This window comes from Grus americana, chromosome 18, assembly GCF_028858705.1.
Source record: "Grus americana isolate bGruAme1 chromosome 18, bGruAme1.mat, whole genome shotgun sequence".
In the NCBI taxonomy this organism is placed as follows: Eukaryota; Metazoa; Chordata; class Aves; order Gruiformes; family Gruidae; genus Grus; species Grus americana.
In genome coordinates this window covers 5,226,729-5,245,446 of record NC_072869.1, presented here as the reverse complement: position 1 = coordinate 5,245,446, position 18,718 = coordinate 5,226,729, and the positions used below count along the sequence as shown (strand labels likewise).

At 38.0% G+C, this 18,718-nt stretch overlaps 1 protein-coding gene across 5 annotated transcripts in view; it reads left to right on the top strand.

Moving 5' to 3' along the window:
- ANKFN1 (ankyrin repeat and fibronectin type III domain containing 1) overlaps positions 1-18,718 on the top strand; it is a 158,329-nt gene that overhangs the window by 74,587 nt on the left and 65,024 nt on the right. For all 5 annotated transcript variants that reach the window (XM_054846790.1, XM_054846793.1, XM_054846788.1 and 2 more), the window contains 2 exons: positions 9,051-9,185; positions 13,946-14,147. In XM_054846790.1, the coding sequence (XP_054702765.1) occupies positions 13,962-14,147 (186 nt within the window). In that variant the 5' untranslated portion in view covers positions 9,051-9,185; positions 13,946-13,961. The remainder of the gene's footprint in view (positions 1-9,050; positions 9,186-13,945; positions 14,148-18,718) is intronic.

Sequence of the window (18,718 nt, the reverse complement as noted above, 5' to 3'; positions counted from 1 at the left end):
AGCTCTGCCACAGGTACACTGAGTAACTTTAACAAATCCCTCTCCCTGCCTTCCTATGAGGAAAGGAAATCATAACGTACCTAGAACACAGTGAGGTGTCCATATTCATATTAAAACTTGTACTGCTGCCTGGGATTCTTGAACCTTAAATGTGTTCATTAATGTTAATGACTTCTTCTCTTTTACAGAAACAACCTGTTCTACCTAAAAAGCTTTTGCTATCAATATTTAAATTAACATACCATCATCAGAGTAGAAGTGGTTTTGGTTAATAGCATCATGACATGTGATTGTGGTCATGCTTTAGAAGGAGATCAACAACATATTGATAAAAGACAGGAAAAATAAGTGCTCAGGTTCTGACCAGGGTGTGCATATTTGCCAATACTGCTCAAATTAGTGCAAAACCAAAAACTGATCACAAAGCAAGCTTCTCATTGCAAATACACGGCTTTATTGCTAGCTGAGTAGCAACACTGGATGTTGTATGGAATCTGTTGCAATAGTGCCTATTTGGAAAAGTGGACAGAGGCCCAGAGGCAGGAGTTCACCCAGAATGGTATCTTCAGAGAGGCAAATTTTATTCTCAGTTGCAATCATTCAAAAGATTTGCACTAAGTGAAACAGTGCAGAATATGATCTAAAGCATATTGTTTACCAATCAGAAGTAGTCACAAAAAGAAAGAAATTCAAAACTATTCATTGGTGTGATAAAACTGCACGCTTCTGGTTTTGTTTGTGGTTTTTTAATGTTACAGTCAAGAAGAGCACCTGCATTAAAACCCACGGGCATTTTTTCTGTACAAGGGCTAAGGTGTCATACTGGTCAGTGATGTTTGACGTGTTATTCTCTTGTTCAGCACTTAAGATTTCAGTTGGACTCAGTGTTGCCTATAAGAGAGACCAACTGCATTACTGTGTAAGATACTTCTGTGCAGGTTTTTAGGTTACTCATACAAGTTATCTATGAAATGCATGCATACAGATCATGCTCCCTTTTTTTCCTTTAAAAAAAAATAAAGGCAGAGAAAAGGTACTCAGTGAGAGTTTTCCCATTGTGTGAATTCAGTTAATTTTTCCTTATAGCACCTCATAATTTTTCTGAACAGAGATCATTAATCATTCCAAATTGTGTAGAAGTTTGTGTGATAGCTGTAAGACCACCAAACTCTGACCCTGGAGGAAATGAATTCCTAAAGGTGAAAAGAAAGTGTTTTCTTAATTAAGCCACCTAAGCTGCCTGGTTTTGCAAATATTTATTAACTCAATTCAGATGAAGTCAGATTAGCACTTCTAGCTGCAGAGAATGTTATTTCATTGGACCACGAGTCCTTGTTTTCAAATCAATATTCAATCTTTTAACACAGCAGCAAATTATTCTCCCCATCTATCTCCTGTGACAACTATAATGAACATAATATCTGGATAGTGATGTACAAACACTAAGTACTTCATTTATAAAAATACAGTTAGTAGTTATTTATAATAGGCTGTTGGGGTTTTTATACTTTTTGAAGTTAATTTTTAATATTTTTCAATTTGTTGCATGTAACTGAAACTTAAGTGAACGTGTAGATAACAAACCATTCTTGATATAGTAAACTTGTAGGGTATGTGAGCTTGGTATCACAAAGGCTTTCCCAGCCAACGTCTATGTACTCCAGGACTAGAAGTGTTTTAGTATGAGCTGAAGAACAAAAGGTACTTTGAAACTTGGCCCTGCTGGAGACTGAACCAGCTCAGAGTGTGACTTAGAGCAGGCCATGCCAGCCGTACTACCTAAAGTGGATCCTCTGTTGTGTGTTGTAAGCACCTTCTGCCCCAAGATTAACCAGCACTGTTCTTTCTGATTTAAGGATGAGTGAGAATGAGTAATGCATGTCCCAGGTGGCCTGTTAACAAGGTGGAAGTTCAGAGTCTCTTGCTAACATATCAGGATTTGGCCTATACCACAATGAAGAGGGATTGGGACTTTTAGTCCTGAAAGGAGTAAGTGGTTTGAAGGCTGCATACCAAGTATTTTGATAAGTCAGAATTTGAATGTAGGAAATAAAACCAAGAATCTCAGTCTGAATCAGATTCTCTTTGACCTAGTGGAAAACAGAGTAATGCTTGCTGCAACCTGCCACGAAAAGTAGGAATTTATTTCAGAATCATTTGATTCTTTAGTTAGGACATGAGGAAGATGGAGGAATGGAAACAGAAGCTGTGAACTAAATCCACCCAAAAAGTATGTGCTCATTAGAGAGCAATGATCACCTTCTCTTCGGTTCTCGTCTGTGGTGGTGAGGATCAGACTCATGGCAGCAAAGTGACCACTAGTAATAATGTAATTATTAGTAATTGCTTACTGAGAGGCTGACATACCTAATTGAAAGGAAACAGATTCATCAAGTTTAGGGCTTAAGGAAAGTGATGAGAGTATATTCTCGTGAACTGCTATTCTGACTCCTATGTTAGAACTGCTATGTAAAAGCTGCCACTGCAATAAAAAAGTAATTATTTTTGGCAAAGTATGTTACAGATCTCCTACATTCTACACAGGAAAAGTTTGGTTGCATTTCCTGCATTTTAATTTTACTTTTATTGAAATGTTGGACTTCAGGAAAGAATAATCACATATTTTGAGTTTTGCCACTGATTTTGCTGTGCGTTGCACCCCTTGTAAAGTATACATAATTGTATGTCCTTGTCTCTGTAAATTATAAAAAGGTTTTAACAAAAACTCTTTTACGTCCATGTACATTGCCTCTGTAGTAAACCTTAGATCTTCATGATTTGAAAGCTATCCTAAATGCTCAGCAAAAATTAATGTTTAAATGTGCTTTTTAACTCAATGTGAAATAGAATTGCACTGGAAAGCCTAGAGTCACTTCACGGCAATCACTTCAATTCTGTTTAGGTTTTTGTATTGTTCCTGTGAGACACTGGTTTGGAATTCCTCAGAGTTATTTTCATTTTAACTAAAATGTAAATGAACAGTCACATCAGACCAAATGATTGCAATATGAATTCAAGCCTGTGTAAAACTATCATAGCCAGGAAGTGTGATGTTTCGCTCTTAGAGATGACCCATGGGGCTATTCACAAAAGCTGGTCTAGTGAGACAGATCTCCTTGTGGTTCTTTCTCTGATAATGCAGACAAATAGGCTCTTGTTTTGAATTGTTGTTATCTAGAATAGTCTGTGTCTCTCAGGATCTGGAAAATTTATTCTTCCCAGGTAAATGTTAGCCTCTGAAAATAGTCCCCCTCCTTCTACTTCTTGTCCTTAGTTAAAGTTTTTCTGAAGTGGTACTTTATTCTTGTTTTTTGAAATGCCTGATTTTAATCACTATAAGATATTTGTTAAGGAGAAATCATTGCCCTTAAACAGATTTCTACTTTTATCAGGATAAACAAGCTGCTCTTGGAATATCTGTTTAGTGAAACAAACACTGCTTGGGAATCACAGAACAGCAGGAAGTTGTTCTTCTGTTATCAAAGTTGTTTCTTTGCTCAGTATCACAAATAATGATCCTTGTTTAGTGCCGGTTTTGAAGAAAAGGGAGATTCACCTTCAGAAATAAGCCTTATATTAGTAAATACATTACTAATTACTGTAATCATTTAAAAGTTGCAATGACACCCGTCTATATATTTATAAGCTCATTCTGGTCTTTTGAATGACCATGTCACAACCCTAAAAATTCTTCTGATCTTTGAAGACAACATCACTTTATAGCTATGGTTTAAATAATAAAAAAAAAAGTACTTCTCTGGAATCGTGCATGTCTGCCTCCGTCCAGCTTTGTTCCATGCTCAATTTTGGTAAATTCTATTTTTCCTTTTTTCTTTCCTAATCTAGAAATTGCCAGCTATGAAAAGCTTGTTAATTCCTGTTTGTAAAATGTTCTGCTATAACTTGGACTAAATGCAGTGCAGCTGGGAGTAGTCATGGGCAAACAATACATGGCATAAATTAGCTCTGTATGGAGTGTCTGACTAGATAGCATAATCAACACGAGACTGACAAAACAACACAGTTGCGCTGTTGTTGCTGACAACTTCATTATTTCTATGATGTTCAGCTGGGTAATTTGTTTCTGAGGAACAGCAATATCTTCAGATATGTCTAATGGCCTGTATGTACTTTTATAAGCTTTCTGAAGATGGGTATGTTTGCACAAGTTTAGGGGTTTTTCTAACATGGGGAACAATTGCAGGAACCATTAGCCAAGACCATTCTGCTCTGCATTGTTTTTGCAATAGGGCAGCATTTCTGTCAAGCAATGTTGGTGAGCACCTCTGATATGTACGTGGATCACTCAGGGCAGCAGCAGCTGCTCTTTGATTCCTCATTTCAAACAGCAGTGGCTTGAAGGATCTGATGAATGTTTTACAATAAGGTATTTCTGTTTACCTTAACTTACATTCCAAATGATCCCAAAGGTCTAAGCTGTGTTTTGTGGCTCAAACCCTCCAGGCCCTATTCTGTTGCACTGTACCAGGGATTATTATTCTCAGGAATTTTCCAATTAAAAATACTAGGGGGAGGAAAAACCCTGCCACTTCATCAGAAACATGCCATCTTTAAAGAATTCTGACCAAACAGTTCTGGCTTCCTGCTAGCTCATCTAAAACAGTACTCTGAAATATAAGCAACCAGGGTCCACAGCTCCAAGACACCACTGGCTGCTGCAAAGCTGGAGAACTCCTGGTCTCTGGGTCACTTCCTGAGGAGGTGGGAGGCTGCCAGCCCCCGGCGCTGGCCGATCTGCCAGTTCAGCCCCACAGCAGAGCCTGGGTGTGTGGAAATCCAGGTTGGGCTGACGACTGTAAGTTAGGAATCACGGCTAAGGCAGGAAGCCTGGAGGAGCTGGGGCTGCCAAGCTCAGTTTCTTTTAGTTGCTTACGTCAGGGGTCTCTCAAATATTTCAAACCACTTGGGAAAATTATTTTATTAGGAAATTTTAGTCCAAACACAATTATTTTTTCTTCACTCACAATTTCAGAATTTCTTGAGTTTGATCACGTCTATGACTGATGAACTGGGAAATATTTGTCTTTTTTATGAATATACTGAATACTTCTGTGTCTCTGTGGATAATAGGTTATTTGCTATGGATTTGGATCAAGAACACTGACTAAAGGAACTAGTGAAAGTCAGACTCAGATCAATGTCCTTGAGGAAACACAAGAAACCAGGGAATAGGACAGAGAATTAACAAATTGGCAAAAGGGTATGTGTGAAAGATGATAGGTAAACAAGGAGCCAGAGAGGCAGAAATTTCCAAAACCAGAGTTGGAATTTACTACAGCAGCTTATATGTATAAAAGTTTGCAAGAAAGAATGAGTGTGGAGACAAAGAAAGATACACTTTTGTAGGGCTGTTTGGGGGTTTTTGGTTGGTTGGTTTTTACCTTTCCCGCTGTATACCTTTGGCTGTATAAAAACCCCACCCCAATATCTTGTTTCAAGGAGCAGAGTCGCTTTCACCACCTTTCTAGTCAAGGATTTCCAAAATGAGAGAGCATACAGATGCCAGACAGAGTTGGCCTGACCATACTACTTTGGGAGGGAAGCAGGAGATCCCATGCTCGGGCATCCCATCTGCCCGGCTATGCTGTCCCATCCCACCCACGACAGTGTACAGGGCTTCAGATCTGACATTTGAGCAGTGTTCTTTTAGGGGGATTATAAACAGTAAAATACAGCTTTGTCTCTAATGATGTTGACAGCTTTGCCATTAACTGTTTAGGAAGTAAAGTCAGGCTTCATGTGAAGTTTTCAAATTCCAAATACATGAGCGAGTTTCTTTGCTCCAAACTTCCCACCCACTTTCCAGACTACTGGTCTACTGAGTGTGTTTCACAAACTCAGTGTATGCATTGCACCGAAACACAAGGTGATATAAAACATAGGAACATTAGTTTCTGGACATGGAGGACATGCTTACTTCTGAAATACTATCTGTAATTAGGCGTTGGACATTGTGCACTTGGGACAATGTAATACCTGTGTGTGGCTGCTGCTGCATGGACCAGCTCAGGCTTTTGAAGAACTGGGTGGCTAGTGCCACCTATTGATTGATGGAACAAAAATGAACGTCTCCCAGCTGCCCTGAGATTTTACACAGAACCGCTTTGTGGGCTTCTCGGCCTCCGCATGGGAACAGCCTCCTCCATCCCACAAATGTTACCCGTGTCCAGAACAACCAAACAGAATTTGCTAAATGGAATTAATGGCCAGCAATGTGCTGCTTGGCTGCTAAAAATATCTATGGTGTGTAAAAAGCTGAGAACAATAGAGGGTAAACATTTTGGGAAAAGTGTCAGTTAATCAGCCAACTTGGGTGGCCTCTTTAAACAAAATGTACCACTAAACATACATCTTCATAAAAATGTGCAGCATTAGCAATAGTAATAATAATAGCTTGTGGCATCAGCTCATGATGTGTGCTGCGGATAGATAAACTTTTAGAGCGATCAACCACGGAATGAAAATCTGTTGCAATAGGTTAAGTAGTATAAGTACAGCAAACAAAATATTCTATTCAACTAATAGGTATGAAATATAGGCAAGTGAAATAGTAAATGGCTGACATCTTTGAGCCATCTAATGGAATCATCAAAGGCTAAGAACATGCAGGTTTCTGTACAAGATCAGACTAACGGATCTGCCTGCATGTGTTTTATTATAAACCCAGGGGTTTGTTTTCTGTAGGTCTTTTTTTGTCTCTCCACTTCCAGAACTAGATGCGGGTGCCTATCACACATTCATTTGTGATTTTTAGCAATTAATTTCATGTTTTTTATCATTTGGTAAATTTATGATTACTTCTGTTACCTTATGGAGTGTTTTATGTCTTCTGGCTTTTGAACAGTTTAATAGTGAATTCATATGACAGGAAGATTAGAAATATGTTTACTTGATATCAACAAACTAATTGTCTTTCATAGAACTAGCTTGGGCAAGAAAACCTCTCATCTTTTACTAGTTTACTAAATAATATTTGTGTAGCAATAGAGAAGTACTAAACATTACAAAAATTGCAGCTGCAAAAGGTCTACTTTCCACCAAGTTGAAGGGAGAAAGCAAAGGAGAAAAGGGGGAGTATTGACCCACAGTGAGAAATTGCTAGAAAATGTGTAAGAATAGACTGGTAAACTCACTTTAGCTTTTTCCCCTGAAAAGAGCTGAAAGTTGAGAATTCCCTCACAGGTGAGTTCCATAGATGGGGTCTACACAGACCAAAAAAACCTTAAATCAGAGATTATGACTCAGAAGAATCATCCCTATTTGGCACAGCACTGAAAATGGAACTTTTATGTATACATTTACTTTTAACTAATTTAGACATTTCAGATTTTCAGCATGCTTTTTTTCCAGATAGTATCCCAGTGTTAGGGAGTTAATTGGTAGTTTTTGAAAGATTTCCAATCTTCCTCCTGTTGGCAAGGAGCGGTGACCTCAGTCAGCTGTCCTGCAGCCTTCTGACTAACGATCCTCAGAAGCCACAGAACAAAAGAGGGAATCGTATAGCCTGTGACTTTCACAGTATAGGAGAAGGAATACCGTGCATAATGTGTTGTCGTAGCACTTTTTAATTCGCTGCTGCAGCAAAACATGCAGGTAGTTGCATTTGCTATTCTTGTTATATCTTTGAAATATGTACATATGTATGTTTACATACACATGTATATGCGTGTATATGTGCATATCGAAAATCTCTCAATAAATTGGTTGGTCTGTATCCAGATTGATTTAAAAAGTATAGAATAAGTTCAAGTCCCATGACATACAAATGTCAGGCCCAGGACTAGATTGTAGCTTCAGCTACTTTGGCAAAAGGACCCTATTTGGTATGAGGTGTAGTACCCCTATCTGAGTTTTGAAGGGTGGGAGAATCAGACTGGTCACCAGCTTTTGGGAGGTTTCCAACCTTTTCCAAGAATCAAGCATCATGTCCGAATAATGCCAGTGATGTTTTTTCAGCAGATTGTAACAGTAGCTCTGGTATCCCTCTAAAAACAATACAAAATATATTTTCTGCAGACATAATGATCATTGGCTACGACAGACCCAGGAATGAGTGTGTCTTAATTTTTTTCTATTGCTAGATGGTATACAGGAGTGTTCTGGTTACATGAATTTAACCCAGTAGACTGTCCAGAAAGGATAACTATTTTCTAGATTGTTGTTTATCTTTGTTCATCACCTACACTATTTTTAGAATTCTAAGGCTGTTACAGTTATCCCACATTCTGACTTTGTAACAACTTTATGGGTTTCTGTGGGATTCAGCATTTGCATTTTTTGCTCTATAGTAAAAGAAAAAAAAATAATTTAAAATATCTTTGTTCTACTATTTTGGAAGATCTTAATACAGACATTACAGGATCTGTTTTAGTCAAAATGTAGGCATCAATAAAATATGTTTTTCTTAATCATTTAATAATCTTTTTCAAGTGTAACCTGTTCAGGCTGGGAGCTTTCAAATGATCTTGCAGATGTCCCATAGCTATGGATATGGTTGCTGCTTTTGTTGCTATGATTGCAGGCAGCTGTAGTGATAGCTTGCTTGAAGAAAGAAGAAACAATACATCACATGCAACATGCATTACTGGACTGAGTGTAGGACTGTGAGTCTTATTTTCCCCCCTCTTATTGGTTTAACGTAAAACTAACTGCTTTAAGATGGCTGCATTAATGTCTTTTCGCTCATACTTCATGGCAAATTAATTACAATCACAGTTTTGTTTACTCTGGCAGTAATTATTTTTTCTACTTGCACGCTGTGCTGCTGATCAATTTTTAAGGGATATAAGAAGATAAAAGCATACAGAAGTCATGGCATCTTTGGCTACGGAGGCAAGAGCTTTCTGTATTAGTCATTCCTATAGCTGCACAGGTAACTAGTATAGAGTTAAGGCACCAAACATTTTTGCCTGCGATACAACAATATTTGCTTTAAATACTGCTTTGCTCTGAGACCTTATCAGTGATTTTGGACTTCAGTAATTGCTAGTAATAAGCTTTTTTTTTTTTATATCTGATCATTCATGCAGTGTAAGGAAGAGGTTTACTCATTCTGCCCAGAGGCTGAACCAGCAGAGACAGCAAAGCCGGTGTGATTCATTGAATGAAGACAGTGGACAATTACCAGCAACTTGGTCACGTTTTGCCCTGGATAGCCTAAGCTGGTAAGTCTAATTTAACTCTTTAATGCATATATTCTTAATTATTAGTTTCAAGTATAAAATTATTTCATAAACATATTTAAGAACGTGTGTGTTGAGTGGTTTCTTGGCTGTTGTGCTTTCTTAAAATCTGAAGTTAATGCTTTTACAGCTATGCTGTGTTCTACTAGTGCACCTGCCTATACAGTGCAGCATGTATGTGCCACTTACAACAGCCAGTGATCTATAATTTAGATATTTTTTTTCTCTCTCTCCACAATATGTCTTTAAAAGGACATGAATATTAGGTCAGTATTTGCCAATCGGGGGGATAGGGGGGAAAGCTTTTATAAGGGTAAATAATTTATATTTATTTGAATTTGAATTTTAAAGCACCCTCCTGTTGGGGAATAAAATGGTTACTTCGGCACTTAGAAGTGCAAGTAGAAATCCGATGACAAAGATTAAGCTACAGTATGTGCAGCATGAAATGTGTGTTGGAAGACTTCCATCACTGGTTTGGTACCTGCTATAGCAGGGTGAGAGTCACACAAACGAGGCTGCTTTGGTGGTTATTTCCCGGGTAGTGCAGTAACTGTGTCCCCAGAGATTCAGGTTGTTATTGGAACCACTGTCATAAGACAAAGCAAACTACTGTTAATTATGACTAGTTATAAGGGGAGCTGCTGTTCCTATTCTGTCTAGTTCTGCCTTTTACTGAGAAACCTTGTAACGTGCTGCTGCTTGTAGTTCTTGACTTGCTGTGTGAATGCCAGTTAGTTAGATGACAAAGGGCTACTCCAAACCACACAGAGATGTCCTCATCACTTCCTTCTGAATGATGCTAGATATGTGCAGAGGCTTTCATAGGTGAAAATCTCAAATGGGTCAGTTCTGGACATCACCTGTTTCTAAACTGTTAGTCTTTGATATACTATAACAATTTTAGTTGTGACAATGAGATCTCCTCATTGTGCGTTTCAGTTGGGGGATTTGTTATTTCAGTCAAGACAATGCCAATTTCAGAGTTTCACCTGATCGGTGAGGTGAGGACATGGTTGTAAAAACCCCAAAACGAATGACTTAAGAGTAGTTTTAGGCTCCTTTCTTACAAAATAGTTCATGTCTGTAAAAATAAAATGCCAACATCCAATAAAAACAAATAATTCTTCAATCACAGAATCATGTGAATTGAGCTGTCTTTGTTTTCCTTATTTCTTATTAAACATTTTACCCATAATTTTGCCTGATCTCATTTCCATTGCTCTCCTGGGAGTCATTTCTACAGCCTAGTAAGATCACACTTCCAGAAAGTTTTTTTCTAGAATATGCAGCTTGCCTTTACCTCCACCTTTTTTCATTTTATACCTTGTATGTGACTAGAAAACATGTTAAGTACAATAATCTTCAGTAGCATTTTGCATTTTATTGTTTAAGTACACTGGTAAAAAATGCATTTCTCTTGCATTATTATTATTCCAGCTATTGCTTTCTTGTTCCTTGTTTATTCCATGCACTATTTCAGGACACTGATGGTTAGTATACAGGAAACATTTATATGTTTCAAGTAATTTGTGATGCACTGATTCTGTGTGGATAGCAAAGATGCCCTATGTTCGATTGTTGAATAGCTGCAATTTTTACAGTGTTTACTTAGCTTGTCTATAGACTCGCCTGCTCTTGACTTAAGAGAAATTTTCATGACAGTATGAAAGATTCTGTCCTCTTCTTACGTTAATGTTAGTCTTGGGGATCTGCTCTGGCTGTGTAATGAAGAAGCTTCCACGTGTAATATGGACACCCTATTGTTACTATCCTCGGAAGTCAGTGTTTAGATGGCTAGTAACACGCCGTTGTTTTCTTCTGAACGTATAAAACCTGTTTCATTGACCAGATCAAGGTGGGAGGACTCCAGCAACCCCTAGGAATTTAATAGCTGGAGTCAAACTATGATTTTTAGATACTGTCAATATGAACAGTAACCCATGGCATGGGAAACAGGCCTGAGCAGACGTGATATTAAACTGCTGCCAGGCTTTTCTGGGCCAGCAGTGCAATGATACCTACATTTGCTTTGGTCCTGAGACTACACCAGCATCCTAGAGTGCTTTAACATATGTCGAGAACCTGACTTCTTTTTACAGTGTATGTATTGAAATGTAGAGAACTGACCTGCAACTGAGTTTTGAATGTGTATGGGGAGATGTGTGACTAGAACACCTCTACCAAATTCTCAGATTTCCTGGAAAACTGTTCAAAAACTGAGAGGTGCTTTTCGTTTACTTGCTCAGGTTAATATTTCCTCATAAAAGAAAATGTTGCTGTGAAGCTGTTCTCCGTAAAAAGTTGGGATTCTGTAAAGAACTTCTCTACTTCTCAAGAAAAGCTTCAATTTGAAGACTTTCAAGACATTCTGTGAAAGACATGCGGGCAACTGAGTTTAAGGAGATGGATACAAATACACTTCCTTGGTTTCCACTCAGCCTTTCTATCTAGTCTGTGCAAGCTTGCTGTTTGGGGCAGAGAATAAAATGCTTCATTTGAAGAGACAGTGATTTCAGTTACTCCTTGTAGGCACTGCTGCAATGCGTGTAATATTTAAAAGGCAGGACGAATTGCTTGTGTGAGCATCACTTTACCTTTTTGCATAAGCTCAGAGAAAAGCAGTCCAAAATCATTGTAGTGTGATTGCTCCCTGAGTCCCAGAGAGCTCGTTTCTTACCATATCCACTCTTGCACATTAGTTTCAGGGATGCACTACACATAATTCCCTTCTTCTGATTGCACACACTGTTGTTCTAATTTAACAAAGTCTACTTATCACATATGACAATTATGTTGACTCTGTCTCTCTTCATTCAGAGGCTTGGTTTCTCTTCAGTACCCCATGAGCTTGGACAATATGTGAGATTACTTGCAATCAGATACTTTTGTGGTCAGGATGTATGCTTCACCACAATTTACAAACGAGAAAGGAAGATGTAGACTGCTTATGAGACCTGGGTGGTGTCTTTAATCTTAGGGACCAATTCATGCCAATGAGCAGCCTCAACAGCAGGGCGAGTGTTTAGTAAAGAATGCTTTTATGATTGTAAACAGTTAGTAGAGTCTGGTCCTGCAGTCTGATTTGCTTAGATGCAGGTTGACACCACAAGAACAGAAAGTTACAGGATTTCTATCATAGTACAAAGAATCTAAAGCTTATTTCCATGAAAAGGTAGTCTGAAAGGGTAGCCAGATTTACTATTACAACTGTGAGGTCTTCTAGAGAGACATTCTGTCTTATAAATGTGTGCACACTCTTGGCAGGGAAAAAGGAAATGTGAAGAAATTGTGCATTTTCGTCACCTTTACACTTGCAGAGATCCCCGGAGATAGTTTCCTGTGCTGGCAGTTTGGTCAAATCTGATTCTTAGTTTCCCTTCAGAAAGGCAAAACTATTCCCACATAAAGTATTTCGAGTTAAATGTTAATTCAATTTTTCCTAATATGGAAAAATTACAGTAATCATAGAGCATAGAAAGTATTGTTTAATTATGAGATAATATGGAAACCCTATCAGGCTAGGCAGTCATAGAGAGAGGAGGCAGTCCCTCTTGGAAGAGTCTGTAGTTTAAATGGACGTGGCAAACAGAGCAGGATAAAGTTATACAATATATAGACAAAAACAGTGCTTGTCCACTAACTGAGGGAAGAAACTACTCAGTATGAAACTGCAAACAGCCACACTTAGGATCACAGATTATTTTCACTATAAAATATGGAGTGTAAGGTCTTTGTTTGCAATAACCTGGACACTAGTTGGCTATAGGTAGTTTAAACTAAAAATGTACATATGCCTCATTATGCCTACAACAGAGTCTAAATAGTTTTCTTCTGTGTTTCAGCCATTATTCGCCAAAACATAATGCCTTAGGAGTCTTGGTCACAGAGCAGGTTCCCTCTCTGTCAAATGCTCCTCAAAATTCTAACAAAAAACTATTCTCTGTAGCAATGGACTTTCATTTGGATGATGACATGTCAGCATTTGATGCAAAATAAATGTAAGCTCATGCGCTATTTCTGCAGTAGCTTGTGATGGGTTCAGAGATGAGAAAGTATTTTGAATCCAGCCATACTTCCTGAGTAAGAACCACAGCTTTGAGTCTCTAGAGAAAGAGAATCCACCCACCCAACTGAAAATGACACATGCTTTTGGAGCACACAGTTTGCTAGCAGGTAGTAATGTGGGAAATAAAGCACAGGTCTTGCCATGACTGTGCTTATGTCAAACTTAAGTCACTTGACCAGTTAAAAAAATTCAGTCCTGCATTGTGTTCTGTAATCATTTACATTTTTTTTCCTCTCAGTTGCTTCAGTTTTGTTTTAAGAAACCATTGTACTGACAAAACACAGGTTATGCACACGTTACACTAATTAAGTGTAAGTAACATTTACATTTGGGTGTCATTTTTTGACACCTGTGTTACCAGAACTCACTCTGTCAAAAGGCTATTTCCCTTATTAAGTGAAACTCCTTCTTATACAAATTAGCAAATAGTTCTGAAGTGGTCTGTTTTGTTTTTTCTACCCTTAATTCTCCCTCCCCATCGATATCCTTAGGACTAATTCCATAAAGAGGAATTTGCATTGAAAAAACCCAAAATGCTTCTGAAAGTTCAAAAACTGTATGTGACAGTGATTTTTGCCATAGAAGTCTTGCAATGTGTGTTTCATTGATACAGTTCTTATCAATGATGTTAGTGTAGCAAAACCTTGTTAAACAGCTGTTGTTTTTCTTCTAGAAACTACTAGCTGAAAATGACACAGCAAATGCACAACTTAAGTCTCCTCCAGACTAAAAAGAACAGCGTGCCATCCTCTCCAAATGCTGCAAAGCGGTTATATCGGAATCTGTCAGAGAAGCTTAAGGGGAGTCATACGTCCTTTGATGAAGCATACTTCAGAGCTCGATCTGACCGACTCAGTCTCCGTAAGACCTCAATGGTAACTACTTGATATTTATCAAATTACCAATTTACTATCCTATTAATCTCCTTAATCGGTTTGCTTTTAGTCTGTACAATTTTCCTCATCTCACTTTGTTCCCTGACCAATGCTGTATGTTCTTCCCAGACTTATCATTTATGATCCTGTGCGAAAATAAGTCTGACTTTCTTGAATGCTAAAGAAAAGCTACCCTACTCAAGTGATGATGCTTTATTTTAGGAGTAAGGTCTTAACTTGGCATTAATGTGACAAAGTGTGCATTAAATATACGCACACAAGTGTTTCTCTTACAAGAAATGAAGAAAAACTATTTTGAGAAACCAAAGATGACTTTAAGAGAAGTTTCTGGTTTTCCAAACAACAGAGCAAGTGGAACTTACGTGCTGTGAAAGATAAACGCAAGGTTGCTCACTGACTGTGGTGACAGTCACTAGATAAGACCATGGAAAAAGGAGTTCACGCGTGAAAGCAGTTTGGCCTGGGTACAATAGCCGAGTCGCAGAATGCAGCCAAGCACTCTAGTGCCAGTACAGGAAGCATATAAGCACCTGCTGGACTTAACACTCACAAGCGCTCCTATTTATGCCAGTGCTGGTGAAGTTACACAACCTCCAGCACATACATTTTGAAGAATGGACTGTGTCCCTGAAATAATAGCACAGTGTAAGTTCAGTGCACAACAGAATCTTTTATATCTGCTGGAGGAAAATGAACCTGCTGTTGATATTGCCAAAACAAAATAAATTCCCCTTTTCTGAAAGTAGGAAGAACAGATACATCCTTCAACTTCTCTGAATTATTTTGAGGGAAAGAGTTCCTCTCCACTTCTGAAGAGCAATGACTTATGACAGTGTCTGTGAATGTGCCAGGAGCCACCTCTTGAAACCATTACTCTGCTGCAATAAAGCAGATGCTTAGTGCAGTGCAGGACTAAACTCTGAATACTGTTGGGACAGATAATAAAAATATTACATATTTTCAGAAGAAAAAGCACAGTCTAGACTCTTTTAACACTCACAAATCTTTGCTACATGTGAGAAAAATTATATAAATCAATGCAAGAATTGAAAATAATTTTAAAATCAATTCAATGATCCTGTCCTCTAGGATCACTCCTTTCCTGAAGTCAGAGGACCCATGCGTGCTTCATGGAAGAGCTAAGCTGAAATGTAGCTCTAGTGCATTGGAAAGGCAGGAGACTGTTGTCTCTCTCCTGTGAAGAAAGACTATGACCTGAAGGAAGCAGGGGATCATGGCTCCTTCCTCTCAGCTGTGCTTTTGAGGCTGTGGTTTTTCCAGATGCTTTCAGTTTGTAGGGATCATTTGAATTTGGGCCTCTAAGTATGAACTGTGGGAAAAGATTTTTTTTTTTTTAAGATGATTTTTTTAGCCACTTCTTTTCTTGTCTTTTTCTTTTCAATTGCAAGCTTGTGTGTGACTAAGAAGTGAAAGAGAGGAGGATAAACTAGTGCTGGGGACTGTGCCAGAATAGACTGACACATAGACTGAATGAATGCCAGTCTGTTAACATATCTTCTGACCAGTGTTTCTCTAAATATACACTTCGAATTACATATTCCTTCAAACATGGGGTCTTCTGTCATACTTAACTAATGAGAAGAGAAATGGCAAATGAGCATAGCCCAAAGATTGAGGAGCAGTGTACTACTTCTGAGGCTCAAGTCCTCTGCTATCCACAGCGCTCATTACTTGCAGTCTCACTTCTCCACCTTTTCCACCCAGATCTGTCAGGCAGTGAGAGTGTCTATTCAGTCAGTAATCATAATGAGGAGAATAGATTTTACATCGTGATATGGATGGTGGTTTAATGGGACTTAGAGTCACTTGTGCTAACTTTGTTTCCCCCAACCCACTACATTGTCATGGAGTGACGCAGCTTTTGTCACTGCTGACCTACAGTGAGCGTAGGTACCTCTAGGTATTAGCAGTCTGGGGTCTGAGCTGGTGTCCACACAGTCAGTGAATAGACTCCCACTGAACTCAAAAGGATTTGGATCCCATTCTGTCCCTTCTGACTGTTGTTTTCACAGTTTTCCCTAGAAATAAATAGCCAGGAAAGTATCAGTGAAGGGGGGGAAATATTCCAGGTCAAATTGCTAGCTGATGTATTTTCTAATCATTGAGTTTCTGTGCTACGGCGCTAAATCAATGACTAAAATTATGTCTCCAGACAAGTGAACAACATTTGTCAGAATTTGTTTTCTTACAGCTTTGGCTGGTGAAGAGTTTTCGTTCCATTCTATCTTGCTGTGCAACACTTTCCATTCAGTAAATTGTTGTCTTGCTGCAGACATAGCAATGTCCCAAAATAGCTTTATTCTTGAACTCATGTTTATCAAAACAAGTCTTTGCAGAAACTACTTTAACGTTTTTTCCAACTCCAGTAGCACATAGTGGACTTTTTCAGTCAAACCTAGAGCAAATATCTTGAAAGGGGCACTTCATTTTAATTAAGCTACACAAGATTACATTTCTAAACACTCCAGCACTGAATCACTTACTGGAACATGGTTATTACTTACTGCAAAGCAATACTGTAGTCCTTTTCAGTATATACATTTGTGCATCAGAGTAACACCTAAATAAATTAATCACACAGCACAGCTGTCTAGCTAATGATTAGAGGCTGCAGGACTGAGTCAAGGAAAAAGCAACGTGAAAACTGACCCTAAACTTTACCTGATCACTTGTAAATGAGATTCAGTTTCTCTTTGAATTTAATGGGTTTGTCTTTTCAGAGCAGAAGAAAGTTATCCAGTAAATGTAAATGAAGGCAGAAATCAGAAGGCTTTTGTTAGTATTTGTGACAATACCAGCTGGAGTAAAATTGAGCACATGGATCTAAAGAAATTGTCTTGCTCACATTTGAATTTCTTACCCCTGGGCTGGAGATGTCTGAATAACGCTGCAGTACTAGAAAGTCTTTTACATAGAATATGATCAGCTTTTTACAGAAAACTTTATGATCTTCAAATATATTTCTGTTTTCTGCGTGAAAGTAAATAGTTGGGTAAAAGTTGGTCAGGTGGGTAAAATATTTTTCTGGACTTGGAGAGCTGGGCAAATGGGGCAGTTTACTGGCATGGCTGAAAACGTGGTAGATGTGTTGCTGTCTCACCAGGGTATTTTTTGTCTGAAATAGATATAGCATGGTTGGATGCGCACTGCTATGTGGATGAGGGATGCGTACACGCCTAGTTAGAAAGGCCATGCCACAGTTCCCGTGTTTTTACACTCTGAAGTCATGAGACTGCCAACACATTTCAGCCTATTGCTTTTCTCAGAATTGTTCATTTGGAAAACTTGATATTTGCAATTTGGTCTCATAATTGTTTGGATTGGATGAAGTAGCTTATAAAATTCATGCTCTGTTTCTTGTTTAAGTGCAGTTTTTTCAGATTTCTAATGAAATGAAGAAATAGAAATTTGGTTTTTTCACCCTTTTGGTGAAACATTCTTGCCAACACATTATCTGGCAAGAGCATTTGTGAGGAATTAACTTAAGCATGTGCTTAGATTCTGTTCAGCAACCGAAGGCCAAAATTTCACAAATACTTTAAGTATTTAATTTGGCCAACAAAAAACCAAAGATACATTTTTGAAAGGCATCTAGGTAGGTCTAAATCTTGATAACTGGATCCAAAAATAAGAATTCGATTCACAGTTTTTAAAATAATTCTACAATAATCATTCAGGTAGGTAAAATCTGTTGTTACAATGTGCGTATATATATTTGAAAAGGACCAAATCATTGGGTTAATTGCAGACGTAATATTGAAGTTAGCCATCTTTTTCTGTATTATGTAACAGGGATTTTTTTAGTTTTATATAACACAAGAAACTCCTGAGATGTAGTACAAGATTTATTGAATTTCATACAAAATTGGAATTAAAGCAAAATAGTGGTATCAAGCACTTAGGGCAGCACTCTACAAATGCTAACACATTTAACTTTTATGCACATACATAAAGGCAATTAAAAAGAGAATGTCTATTCTGATTTCAAAAAAGGGGAAAACCATGTATGTAGCTAGTGCCACACAAGTGGAAATGTGAACCAAGAAATACCTAGCACCACAAGCCTGTCATCAGGTAATATCATCAGCTCTACCTTTTTGTTCTGCTCTCAAACTCTTAGCCAGTGTCTCCTAAAATTAACTGAACTGAAAGAAATTGAAACTAATGTGGTCATTCATTTTACTTCAACCAGTTCCCTTTGTAGTAAGGTCTTTATGAATTTACTGTTAAGTAAGTAGATTTTCCTAGCTGTGATCGGTTACAAGAGTAATATGATTTTGCTTGTTTTCTGGTTGGATCGAAATGCAGACGCTTCTGAAGCATAATTACCCTTTATTTCCATAAACAACTGTATAGACGAAGTTCCAAAAGCAATAGAAAAAGAATTTTAAGTGGGTGTAAACTGGGATTAAGTTAATGCTTTTTAGAATGTTGATACATATTTTTGGAGAATTGGTGAATATATTTTCTGTTTTCAATAATTTATATGAAAAAAACAGTCCATTGGTTCACAGTTCTGCATTCATAAT